The 22146-nt window shown below is 42.3% G+C and overlaps 2 protein-coding genes across 2 annotated transcripts in view; both read left to right on the forward strand.

Moving 5' to 3' along the window:
• baz1a (bromodomain adjacent to zinc finger domain, 1A) overlaps positions 1–16333 on the forward strand; it is a 43857-nt gene extending 27524 nt beyond the window's left edge. The window contains 6 exon segments of the mRNA XM_029687741.2: positions 1142–1389; positions 10225–10415; positions 10538–10899; positions 13027–13208; positions 15004–15091; positions 15270–16333. Of these exon segments, the coding sequence (XP_029543601.2) occupies positions 1142–1389; positions 10225–10415; positions 10538–10899; positions 13027–13208; positions 15004–15091; positions 15270–15442 (1244 nt within the window). The 3' untranslated portion in view covers positions 15443–16333.
• A 234-nt stretch (positions 16334–16567) lies between these two features.
• LOC115146006 (cofilin-2-like) lies at positions 16568–21869 on the forward strand. Its single transcript, XM_029687743.2, has 4 exons — positions 16568–16709; positions 17876–18183; positions 18349–18425; positions 18812–21869. Exons 1-4 carry the CDS (start codon positions 16707–16709, stop codon positions 18922–18924), a joined length of 501 nt encoding a protein of 166 aa, XP_029543603.1. The 5' UTR covers positions 16568–16706; the 3' UTR covers positions 18925–21869.
• The last annotated feature ends 277 nt before the right edge of the window (positions 21870–22146 follow it).

Genomic DNA, 22146 nt, shown 5'->3' on the forward strand with positions numbered 1-22146 from the left:
AAACAACAGTCCATCATTACTTTTAGACATGAAGACTGTAGGGAAAGCATTACAGGTGAAGCTGATTGAGAGAATGCCAAGAGTGCAAAGCTGCAATCAAGGCAAAGGGTGGCTACTTTGCAGAATCTCAAACATAAAATATTTGTTTTTTGGTTACTGTATGATTCCATGTGTGTTATTTCATGGTTTTGATGTCTTCACTATTCTACAATGTAGAAAATAGTAAAAATGAAAACCTTGAATGAGTATTTCAACTTTTGGTACTGTAAAAAATATCTTGATACCAATCTGAAATAAGATAACAATAAAATATGTACACTGTGTACAAAACATTAGGAACACCTTTCTAATATTGAGTTGCATCCCATTTTGCCCTCAGAAAAGCCTAAATTTGTCAGGGCATGGACTCTACAAGGTGGCGAAAGCGTTCCACAGGGATGCTGGCCCATGTTGACTCCAATCCAGGCTCGATCACAACCGGCCGTGATTGGTTATCCCATAGGGCGGCTCACAATTGGCTGAGCGTCGTCCGGGTTTGGCTGGTATAGGCCATCATTGTAAATAAGAATTTGTTTTTAACTGACTTGCCTAGTTAAATAAAGGTTAAACGTATATATATTTTTTTTATGCTTCCTGTGGATGGTGGACCATTCTTGATACACAAGGGAAACTGTTGGAAATGAAAAAACCCAGCAGCGTTGTAGTTCTTGACGCACTCAAACCGGTGTGCCTGGCATCTACTACCATACTCCGTTTGTCTTGCTTATTCACCTTCTGAATGGAGCACGTACACAACCCATGTGTCAATTGTCTAAAGGCTTAAATCCTTCTTTTTACCTGTCTCCTCCCTGTCATCTTCACTGAGTTTGAAGAGGATTTAACAAGTGACATCAATAAGGGATCATGGCTTTCACCTGGACAGTCTGTCATGGAAAGAGCCGGTGTTCCTAATGTTTTGTACACTCAGTGTGGGTTGGTGTATAATTGCATGCTGTTGTTCTGACAGTATGTTTGTCTCCCCTCGGGTGGCTTTGACAGGGGTGGGTTGGTGAAGACTGTTGACTTGTGTTGTAGATGATGGTGAGGAATGGAGGACTGCTCCATCCTATGATATGTCTGACTGTATGTTTCTGCCTCTCAGGAGGTAGTGACAGTGGTCGGGTGGTGAAGACTGTCCAGGAGCGTTGGAGGGAGTCTCTGCTGGGCTGTTCCAGCCTGTCTCAGGTCTTCCTCCACCTCTCCACCTTGGAGCGCAGTGTCATCTGGGCCAAGTCTCTGCTCAACGCCCGTTGTAAGGTCTGTCGCAGGAAGGGAGATGCAGAAAACATGCTGCTGTGTGACAGTTGCGACAGAGGACACCACATCCACTGTGTCCGCCCCAAACTCAAGGTAGGCTGGATGATGCTTTTCTTCACACATGGCCTAAAGGGTTGGATGACGTCAACCTTAGTGCTATGGTGCTTAGGTACCCATAAAGCATTTTGATATACGATGGTATCGCCCCATTGGTCAACCAGTTCTGCCTTTTAAAAAAAAAATTATGATTTGAAATGGACAGCTAGTGTGAACTAGCATGCTACAGGAAGGACGAGGGGATTCATGGCTAAATATATTTTGGATCCTTTTATTTTTTTTTGTAGCATTTACCTCTGTTGGAGCTGTGGCATGAATGAGGTTGGTGTCTGACTGTAGCGTGATGGGTTGTACAGTTATGACGGGGCCGGCTGCAGAGCATACAACTCTGCTGTCCCCAGAACTAGATAATACTCAATGGTTTGCATCTTTCTCTCTTATTTGGCCTAGGCTATATATTGTAGGTGGGTTGAAGCCTACATTGCTAATGATAAGCTATGGAAAGGGCCCTACTCTACACATTTCTTAAGATTGGCTCAGGTGTACTTATTGTCATTTTTTTCTAATTAGATTTTTCCATTTCGATATTGTTTAGTTAATTTCACTTGTTGCCTGAAATGTCATTCAAAATCAAGCTGTGCTAGAGAATCGCCTATAGAAAGACTTTCACAATTGTTCCATTTTGAAAGCTGCAACTTTGGGACATTAAACACTTTATTAGAATAGCCTATTTGGGAAATACTCTTCATAACTTTAACTTGTCTTAATGCATTGGAAGGCTAACTAACTTATTTATTTTCATATTTCGTAGAACTAGAATTGTGGCAATAACATTATTCCAAATAAAAAATGGATGATTCTAATAACAATAGCTTAGACTAACATTAGACATCAGGATATTTATTAAGTAATTCACTTCAGTGGCCACAATCTCAGAGGTGAGCTCACTGTATGTCTGCCGGTGTAGGGCAGGGTCTAGGTGAGACAGGGACTTGGAACCTTGGATCCAGTGCAGTAGATCTACGAAGGTAGTCCTGTAAATTAGGGGGTTATCTGGTGTTCAGGTCCTCTCTAATGGCAGCCTTGACATCTCAAGTGATGGTGCTGTCTTCCTCACTTGGGGCCATGGATTGTAGAATCCTTGTTTTCAGAGGTAGGATCAAAATCACATTTTATTGGTCACTTCCACATGGTTAGCAGATGTTAATTCGAGTGTAGCGAAATGCTTGTGCTTCTAGTTCCGACCGTGCAGTAATGTCTAACAATTTCACAACTACCTTGCACACACAAGTGTGAAGGAATGAATAAGAATATGTACATATAAATATATAGATGAGCGGTGGCCGTGCGGCATAGGCAAGATGCAGTAGATGGTATAGAGTACAGTATATACCCTAAATTACTCATCTCATATGTATGTAAACATATCAAGTGGCATTGTTTAAAATGACTAGTGATACATTTATTACATCCCATTTTTAATATTAAGTGGCTAGAGAGTTGAGTCAGTATGTTGGCAGTAGCCACTCAATGTTAGTGATGGCTGTTTTTAACAGTCTGATGGCCTTGAGATAAGCTGTTTTTCAGTCTCTCGGTCCCATCTTTGATGCACCTGTACTGACCTTGCCTTCTGGATGATAGCGGGGTGAACAGGCAGTGGCTCGGTATGGTTGTTGTCCTTGATCTTTTTGGCCTTCCTGTTACATCGGGTGGTGTAGGTGTCCTGGAGGGCAGGTAGTTTGCCCCCGGTGATGCGTTGTGCAGACCTCACTCCCCTCTGGAGAGCCTTACGGTTGTGGGCGGAGCAGTTGCCATCCAGTTGCCATCCAGCCCCCTGGATACTCTCGATTGTGCATCTGTAAAAGTTTGTATTCGGGGACAAGACAAATTTCTTCAGCCTCCTGAGGTTGAAGAGGCGCTGTTGCTCCTTCACCACGCTGTCTGTGTGGGTGGACCATTTCAGTTTGTCTGTGATGTGTACGTCGAGGAACTTAAAACTTACTACCCTCTCCACTACTGTCCCATCGATGTGGATAGGGGGGTGCTCCCTCTGCTGTTTCCTGAAGTCCACGATCATCTCGTTTTGTTGACGTTGAGTGTGAGGTTATTTTCCTGACACCACACTCCGAGGGCCCTTACCTCCTCCCTGTAGGCTGTCTCGTCGTTGTTGGTAATCAAGCCTACCACTGTAGTGTCGTCTGCTAACTTGATGATTGAGTTGGAGGCGTGCATGGCCACGCAGTCGTGGGGGAACAGGGAGTACAGGAGGGGGCTGAGCACACACCCTTGTGTCGCCCAAGTGTTGAGGATCAGCGGGGTGGAGATGTTGTTTCCTACCCTTACCACCTAGGGGCAGCCCGTCAGGAAGTCCAGGACCCAGTTGCACGGGGAGGGGTCGAGACCCAGGGTCCAGGTGGGTTAGGGCAGTGTGATTGCGCTGTCTGTGGACCTATTGGGGTGGGTCTAGGGTGTCAGGTAGGGTGGAGAAGATATGATCTTTGACTAGTCTCTCAAAGCACTTCATGATGAGGGAAGTGAGGGCTACGGGATGATAGTCGTTTAGCTCCGTTACTGTTAATGGAATTTTTATCAATAATGACTATGTATACATTTCAATCAGGACTGACTAATCAGAATACTATTATATTACTGAATATGTATGAATTTTCTTTATAATCCTAGTACTGAATATAATGTGTGTAAATATAATCAAGAATTAGAACAATGACTGTCTGTTCCTTGGTAGAAATGAATGAACTTATAGCCAGACTGGCTAGAAGGCTTATCTACACAGGCAGACCTTGGCTCGGTCGTAAATTATCTAAATTAGGATAGACGATGTGGGAAGGCTTGAACTATACAGCCTTTGTACCAGTGTCAAGAAGAGAGGGAACAGTTAGAAAACGTGGACGTCATTTTCAGTTTATAACCTGTGGTAAAATGTATCAATGGGCAGTACTCTCGAGAATAAACGCTGCTGGTTGATTTTAAAGACTGGTCTCTGTCCATTTTATACAAATAAGAGCCTTACAAATTCTTATGAATTGACAGTGTTTAATTTTAATTGGGTATTAAAACATAGAGGAATTTAATTCCTGTAACAATTACTTTAGCTTTTTTGGGAACAGGAACAATGGTGGCCCTCCTGAAGCATGTGGGAACAGCAGACTGGGATAGGGATTGATTGAATATGTCCGTAAACACACCAGCCAGCTGGTCTGCGCATGCTAGGGATTCTGTATGGGCCGGCAGCCTTGTGAGGGTTAACATGTTTAAATGTTTCACTCACATTGGCCACAGAGGAGGAGAGCCCGCAGGTTTTGGTCAGTGGCACTGTATTGTCATCAAAGCGAGCAAAGAAGTTTAATTTGTCTGGCACTTCAGTTCCTAGCGAGAGGGTGTTATCCATGGCAGGGGGCATAGTGACTGCAAAGAGGTCTACCCTCTCCCCAAACAATGTAGACATCTTTTTGAAAAATAATTTGAAGTTATAAGCTCAGGTCTGCAAGACGTCGGTGTCCTCGACGGCGCTGGTTTTCTTTGAGTAATCCGTGATTGACTGTAGAACCTGCCACATACGTCTCATGTCTGAGCCGTTGAATTGCGACTCTACTTTGTCCCTATACTGACGCTTAGCTTGTTTGATTGCCTTGCAGAGGGAATAGCTACACTGTTTGTATTGTCATGTTTCCGGTCATCTTGTCATGATTAAAATCAGTGGTTCGCGCTTTCAGTTTTGCGCGAATGCTGCCATCAATCCACGGTTTCTGGTTGGGAAAGGTTATAATAGTCACCGTGGGAACAACATCACCGATGTACTTGCTAATAAACTCGCTCACCGAATCAGCGTATACATCAATGTTGTTGTCTGAGGCTTTCCGGAACATTTCTCAGTCCACGTGATCGAAGCAATCTTGAAGCGTGGAATCCGATTGGTCGGACAAGCGTTGAACCGACCTAAGCAGGGCGTTTCCTGTTTTACTTTCTGTCTAGGCTGGGAGCAACAAAATGGAGTCGTGGTCAGATTTACCGAATGGAGGGCAAGGTTTTTTTTTCCCTATGCGTCATAGAAGTTAGAGTAGCAATGATCCAGAATGCTGCCAGCCCAGGTCGCACATTCGATATGCTGATAAAATTTAGGGAGCCTTGTTTTCAGATTAGCTTTGTTAAAATCCCCAGCTACAATAAAACAGCCTCAGGATATATGGTTTACATAGAATCGAATGAAGTTCTTTCAGGATGGTCGGTGTTTGCTTGGGGGGGATATACACGGCTGTGATTATAATCGAAGAGAATTCTCTTGGTAGATAATGCGGTCGGCATTTGATTGTACGGAATTCTAGTTCAAGTGAACAAAAGGACTTGAGTTCCTCTGTTATGATCACACCACGATGCGTTGATCATAAGGCATACACCCTTCTTCTTACCAGAAAGATGTTTGTTTCTGTTGGCGCAATGTGTGAAGAAACCGAGTGGCTGTACCGACTCTAACGTATCCCGTGTGAGCCATGTTTCCATGAAACAGTGTTACAATCGCTGATGTCTCTCTGAAAGACAACCCTTGCCCGAATTTTGTCTACCTTGTTGTCAAGAGACTGGACATTGGCGAGTAGTATACTCGGGAGTGGTGAGCGATGTGCACGCCTGCGGCGCCGTGGTTTTGGTTCGCCTACTGGGATCCGCTCCATTGTTCTGGGTGCTGGTCCGAACAGAGGATCCGCTTCGGGAAAGTAATATTCCTGGTCGTAATGTTGGTAAGTTAACATTACTCTTATATCCAATAGCTCTTCCGGGCTGTATGTAATAAGACTTAAGATTTCCTGGGATAACAATGTAAGAAATAATACATTAAAAAAACAAAATACTGCACAGTTTCCTAAGAACTCGAAGCGACCATCTCTGTCGGCGCCATCTTGCAATTTACTGTTTAACTGTTGAGGCGTTTGAGCACCTGGAGGACCTCCTCTGTCACTTTTCACGTTATCATCAGACAAGGTGACGATGTCTTAATTTTTTCAGGGTCTTGTCTGTCAGTGCAGAGTATTCAGCTGCCTGCTGCTCAAGATAGCTCTCCAACATGTCATAAGTGGAGTTCCATGTTGTTGTGACATGGTGTATGAGCTTGTGGGTCGGTAGCTGTAACATTTCTTTCTTGGTCTTAAGCACATGAGTGGCTGTTGTGCTTCGGTGGAAAAAGGAAACCACCTTCCTGATCCTCCCAAGGAGGCGGTCCATCTGGTTACCTGAGATTCCCCTTTGAGACGCTAAATTGATCACAAGTGCAAAGCAAGCTATCTGTGGCCCCAGCCTCTTATCACTGCATTTACTTGGTTCTTGGCATTATCTGTGGTGGTTGGGTTATTGCTATTGGGCCTCTAGCTTCCACTCTGCTACTGCTCCTAGCAGTACCTGCGCCAGATTTGTCACTCTCATAGAGGGGGCGTGTCTGTAGCACCGGACTTCGCATCTCCCACTCCTCTGTGGTGTAGTGAGTAGTCACAGTCATGTAGCTTTCTGTTACCCTGGAGGTCCACTCCTCTGGTGTAGTGAGCAGTCAGTCATGTAGCTTTCTGTTACCCTGGAGGTCCACTCCTCTGGTGTAGTGAGCAGTCAGTCAAGTAGCTTTCCGTTGCCCTGGAGTTCCATCAGTCTGTGGTGTTATTATTAGAAAATGGAAGAAGTTCAAGATGACGGTCAATCACCCTCTGTCTGGGGCTCCATGCAAGATCTCACCTCGTGGGGCATCAATGATCATGAGGAAGGTGAGGGATCAGCCCAGAACTACACGGCAGGAACTGGTCAATGACCTGAAGAGAGCTGGGACCACAGTCTCAAAGAAAACCATTAACACACTACGCCGTCATGGATTAAAATCTTGCAGCGCACGCAAGGTCCATCTGCTCCAGCCAGCGCATGTCCAGGCCCGTCTGAAGTTTGCCAATGACCATCTGGATGATCCAGAGGAGGAATGGGAGAAGGTCATGTGGTCTGAGACAAAAATAGAGCTTTTTGGTCTAAACTCCACTCGCCGTGTTTGGAGGAAGATGGATGAGTTACAACTCCAAGAGCACCATCCCAACCGTGAAGCATGTAGGTGGAAACATCATTCTTTGGGGATGCTTTTCTGCAAAGGGGACAGGACGACTGCACCGTATTGAGGGGAGGATGGATGGGGCCATGTATCGTGAGATCTTGGCCAACATCCTCCTCCTCTCAGTAAGAGCATTGAAGATGGGTCGTGACTGGGTCTTCCAGCATGACAACGACCCGAAACACACAGCCAGAGCAACTAAGGAGTGGCTCTGTAAGAAGCATCTCAACGTCCTAGAGTAGCCTAGCCAGTCTCCAGACCTGAACCCCATAGAAAATCTTTGGAGGGAGCTGAAAGTCCGTATTGCCCAGAGACAGCCCCGAAACCTGAAGGATCTGGTGAAGGTCTGTATGGAGGAGTGGGCCAAAATCCCTGCTGCAGTGTGTGCAAACCTGGTCAAGAACTACAGGAAACGTATGATCTCTGCAATTGCAAAAAAGGTTTCTGTACCAAATATTAAGCTCTGCTTTTCTGATGTCATGCAATAAAATGCAAATTAATTACTTAAATCATACAATGTGATTTTCTGGATTTTTGTTTTAGTTTCTGTCTCTCACAGTTGAAGTGTGCCTATGATAGAAATTACAGACCTCTGCATGCTTTGTAAGTTAGGAAACACTGCCTATTTTGCAGGTTATCAAATACTTGTTCTCCCCACTGTAGGTAGGGATAAAATTACTAGGTAACAGGATAGATAATGAACAGTAGCATCAAATGTCTGGTGCGGAGAGACAAGCGAGCCTTGAGAAAACAAGTTCTCTTTAACTCAGTCAACTTCGGTACAACATGCTATGGGGAGTTGCACTCTCGAGACCTCGGTTGAAGGATCTTACAATTACGCCTGGCAAGGACAATAAAATCCACTTCTTGTTGGAAGCCTTCCACAGATGATAAGCGTGAGGCTCAGATTCATTCCTTCAATTATTTAGCTACGGGAGGCTTTTTGAACAGCGGGAGCGGCCAGGTTCGATGGGTAACCCCCGCCGCCTGTCTGCCTCGGTCAAGCACAACTTGTTTCTCTTCCCAGACTTGTTGAAGGGTCCGTTCCCACCTCGGTGATCTGGTCCTACGTTGACTTGCGAGATCGGGCTAGCTAAACGAGCGCCGCAAAGCATGCTATCCAGGTTGGCTAATTTGCCGAGGCGAGTTAGCTATTACCGTGGCACATATCTGATTGACCCTCCGCAAAAACACTACTGTGACAAGTTCCCCCACGTTTGGCCAATGGGATGCTACATCAACCATTGCCAGAGCCCCCTGTGCCCGTAAAGGGGCCGGGCTTCATGCAGGCCATAGTCTCATGGCAGCCCTTGTTTAATGCTCTCCCGCCTGTTGTCCCAGGCGCCCGGGCAGAATTGGCAAGCGAGGCCATAGATTTTGTTCCTATGGGCTAGAGGTTTACACCCGAAGATTATTGCTACCATTCCATCTACAAGGGCACCCTCCACGAGAGGACTGTATGGGTATAAGTGGCCTGCATTTGACCACTTTTGCCAAGATCAAGGACTTGTTCCTTTTCGGTGCTTTATAAGGGGCATCCTTATGTTTCTACATGAGCTTTTCAAGCATTCTCTGCTTTAAGTGTACATGACTGCTGTCTGAGTGTCATGTGGGAATTGACGGAACCTCACGGGCGCTCACTTCCTGGCGGTGCGGTTCCTGAAAGGTGTGCGGTCTCAAACCTGTCTCTAAACCTATTGCGCCCACATGGGACTTGGCGCTGGTTTGAAGCATTGTGCGGCCCCCTTTGAGCCTCCGGAGTCGGTGGATCTGAAGATCCTCTACAACAAAACCTACCTGCTCATGGCTTTGGCCTCTGCCAAAAATATTGGGAACCTCTTATCCGTACACCCTTCCTGTACTCCGCTTGTGGAAGGGCGTTCTCTAAGCAGTGTCTCTCCAGCTGGATTGTGGCAACTATCTCGATGGCATATATAGGAAAACGTTAACTAGCGGTGTACGCGCCCACTCCACCATGGGTCTGGCAACGTCATGGTCGTTGTTTAAAGGGTTGACTATTGGATATATTTTTGAGCATCACTGCACAATTTTGTGAGGTTTTGTCGCTTGAATGTCACTGCTCCCAGTAAAGCACAGTGTGCTTACAGCTGGGTCAGGGGAAGTCACAAGGCAGCGCTCCATAATCACAATACCCGCATCTCGCGTGGTCAGGTCTGGGTTGTCTGCCATGGGCCGTTTAATTTAATATCAATTGGGGTTGGCTTGGGGGGTGACTATTATTTCCCCATAGAATATGGTACTGAAGTTGACTGACTGAGAGACAATGTGATGTTATGACTATAACTACGGTTCCCTGAAGGAGGGAAACAAGGTCCCGCACCACCCATTCCTGGGCTCGGTGAAGAGGGGCCTTTTAATTTAAGGAATGAAGCCGAGCGCTTTTCGCCCGTGGAAGGCGGCACTTCCAGTGAGGCACGGGTTTCATCGGCCTTGTCAGGCGTGATTGTAGAGCCTTCAACCGAAGTCGCGTGAGTTCGGCTCCCCATAGTATGTTTTACCGAAGTTGAATGACTGAAAGGCAACAATAGTCATAACGTTACATTTTGGTCAGTCATCATGGAAATAAGTGCCAAACAAATTGTCTCTATTTAAAAAGATGGAAAACAAGCTATGAAGTAAAAATAGTTGAGTTTTGGTGCAGGTACAGCCAACTAGCGCCAAAATAATATTGCGACATTGTCTATACGATATATTGTCAATATATGTCCTGATATGAAACTATCTAAACCTCTCCCTTGCTCTATCCATGTTTTGTCCAGGCTGTCCCAGAAGGGGACTGGTTCTGCCCAGAGTGCCGTCCCAAACGGCGAGCCAACCGCCTCACCTCCCGCCAACGCTCCTCTGTCGACTCTGAGGAAGAAGTGGAGGAAGAGGAGTCGTCAGAGGATGAAGTGGAAGAAGAATCGGAGGAAGAGGAATCAGAGGAGGAGACCGAGGATGAAGAGAAGAGGTGTGTTTTGACCGTCACTATACTTGTAATTGTGTTAATTTACTATCATCTTAAAACCAAAACATTGTATTCATATATCCAAAGTTTCCCTTCCTCAATTCAGCCTCCCTCTTCTCCTATAGTGTCACTAAAAAGGGCCGGACTGCTGTGAAACCTCCTGTGCCTACTACCAAAGGCAGTCGGTCAAATAGCAGGACCACCAGCAGCTCAAGTCATTCCACTCCCCGGATCCAGCACACTACCCCCAAACAGGCCCTCTCAGCCGGGAAGGGAGCCTCCGCGAAGTCCTCGGGGAAGAAGCCCACCCCAATCTCCAACAAGCCCACCCCAGTCTCCAACGGCAGACGCCCACCACGGCCAGGCAGCAGAGTCAGCTCTCGGATCAGTCACGAGATACTGGCCTCCAGCGGTACCTCCAGCAGGTCAAGCAGCCAGCCTACTCCATCTCCTTCTCAGGCAGACTCCCGTAGAAGACCCATCTCCGGTAAGACCAGTTCCGGGAAATGTTGCTGTACAGAAGTGTTGAATGTTAATTTTGTCATATATAAGTGCCTTCTGAAAGTATTCATACCCCTTGACTTATTCCATATTTTGTGGTTTTACAGCCTGCATTCCAAATTGATTAAATATAAAAAATGTCTCACCTCTACACAAATTACCCCACATTGACTAAGTGAATGTGTTTTTAGAAATAATTGCAAAATGTATTAAAATGAAGTTCAGAAATCTGTTACATAAGTATTCACAATGGGGCTGCCGAAGTGGCCTAAAAATCATATTAATTGATTTTTTTTTTTTAAAAAATTTTTTTTTACTTACGGTCGATTTTCACTTTATAGTTTTTTTTCTCAGAGTAAGCTTTGTTGTACAGTTAAAGGTCAGATACATTATTTCTGATTGAAATGCAGTGTAAAGAATACAGGGCTTGTGAAATTATACTTGTGCTTAATATAAATAAGCCTTCCACAGTCAAGACTAACTAATTATTTTATCAAAATAGTTTAACCTGCTTTTTTGCAATCACTGATCAATCAGGCTTTCATATCTATGAAAATGTCCTTTTTGTTACAGATTTAACCAGAACCATGCATAATGCACATTCACTTCTTGTAGCAGGCATCATAGAAAATGAACACAGGTCTCATAAACAGTCTCTTAAGAACAAGCCAACGTGCTAGTGAATATCCAGCTAATCTTTATAGGAATCTTTATTTCATGTTTAGCCAACTTGGATCAATTTGTTAGCTATTTACAGTTTAATTGTAATGAACACACCCTTCTGTCATAAATTATTTGAACAGCATGCTAGCCTGTCCACTTTGTTTAGATGTTTAAATCAAGCAGCCTACTCTATTTCTCAGAATGAGATTTGTTTTATGCTTTTTGCACATTTATAAAACACAGCTAGTTTAAGTCTTTGGCTAAAATGCTAGCGGTATGTGGTACCACAGTGTGGCGCACCACCAATTGAGCATACATTTTCCAGAATCAATGTTCATTAATATACTCCTGTTTTAGTAGTGTCTGCTGCATGCAATTTGAGCAATTCAGACAAAGGCTTTTGTTAGAAAGGTTTTACTTCTCTATCACTGTGTGTACGGAGAGCAAGAAGCGAAGTAGTTGACTAGCCAAAATCCCAATGTGTTTCTATAGGTTTATTTTGGCCCTAAGCTTGTCCACCTACCTTCCCGCCTCTGGAACAATGGCTCCCATTGTTATGGTAGAGACATGCGCATCTTGTCATTATATACAGATATCTGGTGTAAATGAGAAGACCAAAAAGACATACGAACTAGCGGACATAAAAACAAAATTAAAAACTTGATTATTCCGATACAGGCATTTGGAATATCGCACAAAAACATACATTTGAATTAATTCAATATATCACCGTAATTCACACCCCTGGGTCAATACATGTTAGAATCACATTTGGCAGCGATAACTGTGAGTCTTTCTGGTTAAGTCTAAGTGCTTTTTGCACACCTGGATTGTACAATATTTATTAATAATATCCATTATTCTTAAAGAAATTCTTCAAGTTGGTTGATGATAATTGCTAGACAGCAATTTATGCCGCCATTGATCTTCCAGACGATTTTAAATGAAAACTGTAACTAGGCCACTCGAACGTTCAACGTAGTCTTTTTTTTTTTTCTATCACAGCCAATAAACACACTGTTTTAAAGTCACCATTTGCCTTGTGGTGAAATCCCTGAAATGCCTCCTCTCCAGCAATGGAGTTAGGAAGGACACCTGCATCATTGTGACTGGGTGTATTAATGCACCGTCCAAAGTGTAACTAATAATTTCACCATGCTCAATGTCTGCTATTTTATCTTATCCAATCTACCAATAGGTGCTCTTTGCGAGGCGTTGGAAAACCTCCCTGGCCTTATGCTTACACACAGCCTGAATTTGTTAAATGGAGATTAACACAAAATGTGAAAGTTGAGGGGTGTGAATACTTTCTGAAGGCTCTGTAGGGCTTGAAAATCCTCAGGGAGGTGTCTTCAGTTACACAACTTCCTTCTAGTTGAGTCATTTTTTGTTTTTCTCAGACAGTTCACTTTGATATTCACAATCGGCTACATCTTCTCTGTTCCTCCAGCAGAGGTCTCCCCCAAGCCCAAGCTGGTCCTGACTCCCTCAGTCTCAGGTTCTTCGTCCAGTCGCCGCAGCTCAGGGAGGAACCTGGGAGTCCATGAACTGTCTGCCTGCGAGCACCTGACCGTAGAGCTTGTCAGACATGAAGACAGCTGGCCCTTCATGAAGCTCGTGTCCAGGATACAGGTAATACATTACTTTTTTTAAAGGTACATTTCTTTCTGTTCCAGCCTGGCTCAGAGAGAAACACATATGCTCGCATGCACTTAAAGACACACACACACAGGCAGCACTCCTATGAATACACTTTGAATACAACTAGCTACCTCACTATGGACGCCTACTATCTAACTCAAGGGTTTCCCATCTTTTTTCCCAGGGCCCCCCTTTTTTCACATTGTAATTTTTTGTTTTTAAACTGAATTCCTACAATTCTATGTAGTTTAACAAGAATCATGACATCTTATATGTAGGCTATTCAATGATATGTAGTAATGGATAAGGAAAATAAATCAAGACCCCTCAATTTAATGATTCATATTGTCTTTTACTAAAAGTGAATAGTTCAATTGATGGCGAGAGTCACACATTGTGTAAGACTACTTCCTCAGCAAAGTCCAATTTATTTGACTCCTCGACTATAGGTCGTAGCTCAGCTTCTGAATGTGAGAGAAATAAAAAATATCCCCATATGCATCAGTTGCGTCTTCTGGCATCTTACCTCATGTTTTTATTTATGTATCATTATAGATCTGTATAAATAATCGCAAATTTATCTATATTTTTTTTAAGTGTTGTGTTTTTGTTTTTTTTTGCCCTCAAATCAGGGAAGGTCCTAAAAAACATTTAGTTATTTCACTATATTTTTGGAAGTTAGCTGGCTGGCATTGATCTTACTATGTAACAGGTGTTGGAACCAAATGTATTTTCCATTCGTTTCGTTCGGAACATATATATATTCTATTTTTTCATTCCACTTTTCCAACCAGCAAAATAAAGTAATGGTTTATGAAGTTCCTTTTTAAACCACATTTAGCTTGACATTAAATTACTTCACCAAGGACTGTGAATAGAGCAGTTTTGTTATGCAGTGGGCAAAAGTTAGTTTACCTGCTAGTATGGGGCAGAAGAGGTGACTGACAATAAAGCAGGTGGGGAGAAAGTGAGAGAGGGCTGAGGAAGGCCTGCTTTGAAGCACTGGGCATCTTATTGTTATGACATGCATTATCTGAACTAGGCCCATAGAAGCTGGTCCTCCGTAGGTATAATTCTATGAAGGAACTTTGAATGTCTTTAGAGTTGGTTCAATGTTGGACCAAAACTAGAAAGCTAACAGGCTTGTGTGTGTAGAGCGGTACCAGAACTAAAGCTGCAAACACTTTTTTTTTTGGTGACACGGTTTTCTACACCAGCTTCAAACAGCAGAAAATAATATTTTTGGTTATGGTACAATTACTCTACATTATACTTTTTTGTTTTGTCACAAACTGTAATTAGAATTTTATCAGCCAGGAAATGGCAGGGCGATTCCTACACAGTACACCTTTTAAACATGTCTTACCTTTTTTGTAGTTAATACATCTTATGTGAAACATAACTATAGTATCCTTAACTAGTGTTGAAAAAGTTAATCCATTGTTTAATTAAAAATGAATCGCGTTTAATGTCAGTAGTAGGCTAGTAGACTATGCTTCGGGAGAGGCAGGTAGCCTACGCGCGTGCACACAGTGGCCAAGATTTTCCACTGGAAGGTAGACACTGGAATTAACTGTACGGGCAGCAAATGCACATCAATCTCCAAATGCTTTTGGTAACTTGGACAGAAAAAGTTCACGTTGATCTACTGAGGCAAAAAAGACACACACACAAATTAACTACAGTGCATTTTCTATGTTTGCGGGCATGTGACAAATAAATGTTTATTTGATTAGTCGTGCGGTTACTTGTATACCCTCTGATTTATCTGTCCTCACTTCTGCAGGTTCCAGACTACTTCGACATTATCAAAAGACCCATAGCTCTGAGCACTATCAGAGAAAAGGTCAACAACTGTGAATATAAAACAGCTAGTAAGTTGATTTTTTTTTTTGCTTTTACCTAAACCAACACAAATTAAGACTTGAACCATTTCCTTGTATATTGATTACATTTTTTATCAGCATGAAAAACGAGTTTTATGCGTTCATGGTTCTGCACACCAGATTTGAAATTATTTCTGATCATCTTTTTCCGCCTCCTATCTCACAGCGGAGTACATTGAGGACGTGGAGCTCATGTTTGCCAACTGTTTACAATACAACCCTCGGCACACGAATGAAGCTAAAGCAGGAGCAAGGCTCCAAGCCTTCTTCAACTCAGAAGTCTCTAATCTGGGGCTGGCAGACCGGACCACTCCTCCACAGAAGCGGCCCCGGATGTAAAGCTGACTGACTGAAACTACTGGGTCGTATTCATGCACACCGTTGCAAGAATTTAATTGATTTTGCGACAAAAACAACGTTTGTTTTTGTATACTTTTTTTTGTTTTTTACCTTTATTTTATCAGGGAGTCATGCTGAGACCGATGTCTCTTTTACAGATGAGCCCTGAATGACAGAAAATACACACGGTCATAATTCAGGTAGTCCCTCTGTTTCGTTCTGTTTTTTTCCTTTTTGTTTCTAGTGAATATGACCGTGCATTGTAAAGTCTGAACATTCCCAAACCATTTTGGAAGTGTAAATATCATACCCTCTCAAGATAAGGCAGGAACAACTATATCGTTGTGAAAGTATTTGCACTGAATATTTCAAAAAGCCTTTCTAATCGTATTCACTCAGGGTAAACAAATTGTTGTTTGAAACCAGGTTTCAACAGTGCATTTATATTTTGTATATTGGCAGCATTCCTAGACTACTATTTTTGTGCACATACTTTTTGTACTTCAGTTGATTTAGCTGAATTAAGTATTGGAACTTAATATGGACAGTTTAATTTTAGTTTCATAATATTGAACATATTTTACATCAACTGTTTCAGGTTCCCATCTTTCAGTGAAACACTACACTGGAAACCGATATTATTTCTTATGTCCCTTATTTCCTATCATTCATTGGTTATTTATTTCGTTTTGAATGCAATAACTTTATTTATATTTCTATAGAACATGTTTTTGTAAAGAATTATTGGCCTAGTTTTTGAGTTCAGTCTTTAGAAACTGTTTGGGATAGGGTCTAAATACTGAGTGTTGTCCCCCTAACTGTCACCTTTGCTTTGTATTTGCTATCGTGTACATTTTCCTATATATAAAAATAAATAGACTTTGTTTAATATTTCTTGGTCATCTCTCACTTTTGTTGCCAATGTCCTCTAAATAATTGTGAGGCGTAATTGTTTTTAGGGTGGGTGTCCATTTTTAGTAGGGTTAGAAAATAACTTGCCGCTGCCTGCATGCCTGAGTTGAATGTAGAAGTGGAAGTCCTTGCTTAGCTTTATTGTCATCAGTATGTCATAGGATAAATTCCTCCTATCCCATTCCTGATCCCGCCCGCTGCAAGTGCAGTGGCTCATACTGGCGCGCCCCTTACCACCACCTTTCTCCCCCGCTCTCTCCCAGTCCCACACACCCGGTCGGCTCGTCCAAACATTACCATATCTATTTTACCCACATAATCGCAAATCACACAGGACCGACGATCGGACATCATGGTAAACGGCTTTACTTTTCTAGCTAGATGTTAGGTAGTTTCTAGTTCGGTGTAGATGGAACTTTTTGTAACTTTGTTACACTGGGCTGTTTTCGAAAAACGTTGCTTGCTTGCATACCAATGTTTGATTGCTGGGTTTAGTTGGACATTCCATAGTGATTAGCTGTAGCTACGAAGTTTGTTTCAAGTTAAATAATATACCGTTGTAAATTTATAAAATCAGTTCCAGTTTAGGATTGCTGCAAGGCCTGCAGCCTAAGGCGGCCATTTTAATTTAATTATAGCGCAGTCCTCTGTCTAACGGTAATCGCTAAACTTTCAGCTCATGAAGACAAGTTGGCTTCTCGCTAACGTTAAAACCAATCCTGCTGGCAATCACATTTTCTACGCTATAAGCTTCTGTAGCTAGCTGGTTATAGATGATAGACTAGATTACTTGAAATGGTCTTACAGGTCTCCTGTGCCGTTTGATTGCACTCGGGTCAAGCTAATAACGCGCCCATGCGGATTTCCACGCTTGTTCCCATACTAGCTAGTTTGCTGCAGTGGTCCTTGACACATGCAAAAGGTTGCTGGACACAGTGCTAGCTAGTTTCCGGTCCTATTCTCTGACAGTTGCTAGGGTGGTGGTCACTCAGTGGTCAGCGACTACTTTTTTGATAGAGGGTTGTTAGCCAGTACACCACGGTGTTGGAATGTCCAATTGCCACGGATTCCTGTTCGAATTGTCATCGCTATTGATGGAACACTTTGGCCAGCTGACGTAGCCTATGTGGCATGCAAAATGACTCAGCAGGTGTGCTGGCAGGTAGTGTCAGAGTGAAAGTGTTGATTCATTGTAAATGAGTGTCAAAGGAAAGGAAGGTTATGATCAATGCTGCAGTCACTTGTTATTCAGTCTGCATCACTCGTATCGGTAGCTAATTCTATAGCTACATACTGTATGTGTAAATGTTTGCGTTTCTTATGCCTTCTAATAGTGACCCCAGGGAAAGCATTTCCCATTTCCATGCTGTTTAGCTATGGGTCTAGATTCAATGTCCACATAATAAAGGGACATGATAATAACTATAGTGTCTTAGCAGCATTGTTCCCTGTGTTTACTAGCTATTGAACAGGGCACAACCATATTGAAGGCTGCCATTTCATTCCCCCCTCTTTCTGCAGGCCTCTGGTGTCACTGTCAACGATGAAGTCATCAAGGTCTTCAATGACATGAAAGTCAGGAAGTCATCCTCTACCGAAGATGTAAAAAAGCGTAAAAAGGCTGTGCTGTTTTGCCTCAGCGATGACAAGAAGAAGATTGTTGTGGAAGAGGGCAAGTGGATTCTGGTTGGTGACATTGGGGAGTCTGTGGACGACCCATACGCCTGCTTCGTCAAACTTCTACCTCTCAACGATTGCAGATACGGCTTATATGATGCCACATACGAAACAAAAGAATCCAAGAAAGAAGACCTGGTATTTATATTTTGGTACGTTTGGGTGTTGTAATGTAAGGAGAACCATAGCTTGGTGGCCCCAGGTATAAAAATGTTTGAGAAACACGGTCTTTGACTTTGGGTAAAATAACTGATACTTTCATTAGTGTGGTATGGAATAAGGACGTTAGTCTTATTAAATTGTTTCTCTCATTCCAGGGCACCTGAGGGTGCTCCCTTGAAAAGCAAGATGATCTATGCTAGCTCTAAAGATGCCATTAAAAAGAAGTTCACAGGTGAGTGACAATGGCTATATCAAACTGCTATTCCTGTATGTTTGACCTGATATCGTATGATCATGCTCAGTAATTTGTTCAGGTGAATTTGCATAGTCTAAACGGTTCACTTCTAGTTAACTATCTTGTTAGAACAATTTAGAAGTTTTTTTTACCGACATAAGTTTTTTTCTTTCCCGATCTATGTTCTATAAAAGTTTCATGGCTGCAGCTATTGAAGTTATTCAAAACACCATTCAATTTGAACCCCAAAGAAAGTTTTTAAAATGTGGTGTCAAACAAAATTCCCTCCGACACCTCTGCAAATGATTGAAAGGGCCTTGTTAGTATTCAACGTGACAGTATAAAATAGATGGCAATCAGCTCTATACATCCCTTTCTTTCAGGTATCAAACACGAATGGCAAGTCAACGGATTAGACGACATCCAGGACCGCGCCACCCTGGCAGACAAGTTGGGAGGAAACGTGGTTGTGTCACTCGAAGGGTTACCATTGTAAACGGAAAATACTACGTGCCATCTGGATTCCAGACGCTTTCACCTTAGCAGTTGTGTCTATATAATTTGGTCCTAAAGGAATAGCTGTAGGCTTTTATTTTGTTCAGTTTTATTATCTTTTTTCGCACAAAGGAGATCTCATTAACATATGCAAAAGCCTACATGTTATTTTGCCAGCTGACTTAAAAAAAAAAAAAAAATCCTGGTATTTTTTTTATTTTATTTTTTTTTACCTTCGAGGAATGTTCACTCATCAGGTGTTTTGCCAAACAAATATGTACAGCAGCACCACACTACCTGAGATTAATAACACTCCCAAAACGAAAAGTTTAGCACTGTTTTTGCATTCTTTGCCGCCTAAACAGTGAATGCTCAGTAGAGTAGGAAAATGTGAACGCTTTCTATAATGCCTTGACAGTCATATTCACTGCCCAGGTTACAGCTAAAAGCAAGTATTTTGCACTAATTAGGTTTTTCATATGACTGACGTATTTATTTGAAGTGTTCTATCGTATCCAATATGTTATTCAACCTGGCAAAACACGTAATAGACTATGCATATATAAAGCACTTTTTTGTTTATACACTACAAGTTGAGACAAAAAAGTTTCGAATAACTATAAAGAATATCTATATTTATGTCAACTAGAGATGTTACCTCAGTTTTCATTCCTGTTATGCATATGGACAAGAACAGATGAGTATTTGACTGTTCAATTGCCACCTTACTTTCATTTGAATGTACAGTACACCACCGTAAAAAGGAGGGGTTGTGGTTGCAGTTTTTTTTTATAACACTAAACAAAATAATTCAAATATATCAGTAAAGATGGCAATATGTGCATTTGGAGCATTAAGTGGAACATTGTTTTTGAGATCAGGCGAGGAGGTTGCCACTTTGCAATAAAACCTTGTGGCAGATAACAGAAAGAAGTGTCTTCTGTTCTGGGTTGTCTCTGAGTGTATCTGTTCATTAGGAGGCCTGAGAAGCAATAAAGAGATAATAATGATTTCCTCTAACAGGAAATAGAAAGATCTGGTCTATATGCTATGCTATATTGCCTTGGTTAGTTTTTTATTCAATTAAACCAGATGCAGTAAGTGAGTGACAATCTAATGGGCTCTGTTCAGGAGGGCAGCTACAACTTAACGGAACATTCTGGTATAAATATATTGTGTATAATTGGGAATAATTTCAGCTCTATACATTATATTTTCTGTGTGAAACTCCAAATGGAAATAAGGTGGTTTCCTTGATGCTTCTTATATCTAATTTCTACACTGTTGTGTGTGAAGCCAAGCTAGTAAGGCTATTTCTGTTGTAGTACAGCAAATCATTACTAACCTCCGATCATACTGTATGTCATTGTGAATAGGAGAACTGTCAACTTATGTCATTGAAATATTTATAGATTGAATCATATTTTTATGTAATGCTCTTTCAACCTTAGAGAACTGCAGTTTCCCAAATTAATCAAAGCACCTTTTTTATACTCTCCATCTAAGTTTCAATGAACAGCCAGGCCAGTCTGCCCCTGTCCCTTCATTTGAACAGGGCCAAATGCTTCTAGGAAAGAGCGAGTGGTGCGTCTTTTACTGCAACTGGGCTGGGGGCCAGGCCTGCTGCCTTCTGCCTGTAGAGAACTTGATCTGCAGGCAGTGAGCAATCCTCTGCTGGTCAGAGCTATTTATGGCCAACACATGCTTTTGTGTCTTGTCATCGTTGTCCACAAATGGCAAAACTGGACAAGCTTCCAAAGAGCAGCGAAAGGGAAGCCCTGGTAGAGGAGAAGAGTAGCACGTTAAAGTACACACGCTTGCCGCCCGCTACCAAGAATGCTTTTCACACTGAAGGAACAGAATAGGAAAGAAGGGGATGGAAAAATCACATAGGGAAAAAATCCTTGGTGTATTAATATAAGATGTTGTAAACCCCTGCTTATGGGAAGTATCTAACGCAACAGATGGCCCAGTCCTGTGACAGCTGAAATATATGGTGTAGGTTGGTGTTGGTGTCACACCAAATAGACTTCAAACAAACTCTTGATTGTATCTCTGTCTGGACTGACTATGCTACAACTTCGTGAGCAACAAGTATTATCCAATGGTGTCCCCAGTGTCTAGAACGTTGTAGTCTACTAGTCATGGTTAGGTAACCTAGTGGTTAAGAGCGTTGGGCCAGTAAACCAAAAGGTCGCCGGTTTGAATCCCCGAGCCGACTAGGTTAAATCTGTCCATATGCCCTTGAGCAAGGCAACCCTAATTGCTTCTGTAAGTCGCTCTGGATTAGAGCGTCTGCTAAAGGACTAAACATTTAATAATGTTATGAAACTGGTCTGAAGGCTACTGCTGTATAACTTATCTTATACGGGCTAGTCACACAAACATGCCTATTGAGTAAGGAAGTTACTTTTGTCCTCCGAAGAGGGAGGGTGGTGGATGGGCCGATTGATAAAATAAAAATGTATGAGGATATTATTAGGAAGGTCAATACAGGTTATTAATTTTCATACTTTGTGACTTTTTTGTTGTTGAACTTTCATCTTCTAGACACTGTCACATCAAGTGCATCCTATAGCCTGGTGGAACCAGCCCTGCATCCTTTGCTCAGGCATATCATTTATGTTGGTCTTAACTAGTCTAAAAATAGTTTTAAATAGTCTAATCAATATATCCAATAAATTTGTCAACGAGACAATTAAAGATTAAATCATAACTATTTTCCTCTTCAGTGGAAAATTCCATGAACTTTTCCCTACTGTGTTTCTATGAAAGATACTGTGTTGAATTTAGAATGTGGTCTCTCTCAGAGCACTTCATGTAGACACCTACAGTACATGTAAGCCCTTATACCCTCATGCATATGTTAAACAAAGTGCCTGTTATTCATGTCAACTCAGAATATGTGTCTGGACAAGAAAGATGAAAATAAACAAGTGACCTCTCCTTGCTCTCCACAAGATTCTCCATGCTAACAAGATGAGCACAGCCAGCCAGCGCATGTAGCTTGTCATTCAGAGTTATCATCATATGATACAGTCATACATCATTATAGTCAAACAACATCAGGGATGTAATGATGAAAGGGCCTACAGTATCTAGGTGTGTGGATCAAATCAAAGTGCATTTGTCACCTGCAAAGGATCTTGCAGGTGTAAACAGTACAGTGACATGCTTACTTGCAAGCTCTCCTTAACAGTGCAGTACATGTGTACAATCTAAA

The sequence above is a fragment of the Oncorhynchus nerka genome, linkage group LG18 (genome assembly GCF_034236695.1).
Source record: "Oncorhynchus nerka isolate Pitt River linkage group LG18, Oner_Uvic_2.0, whole genome shotgun sequence".
Lineage (NCBI taxonomy): Eukaryota > Metazoa > Chordata > Actinopteri > Salmoniformes > Salmonidae > Oncorhynchus > Oncorhynchus nerka.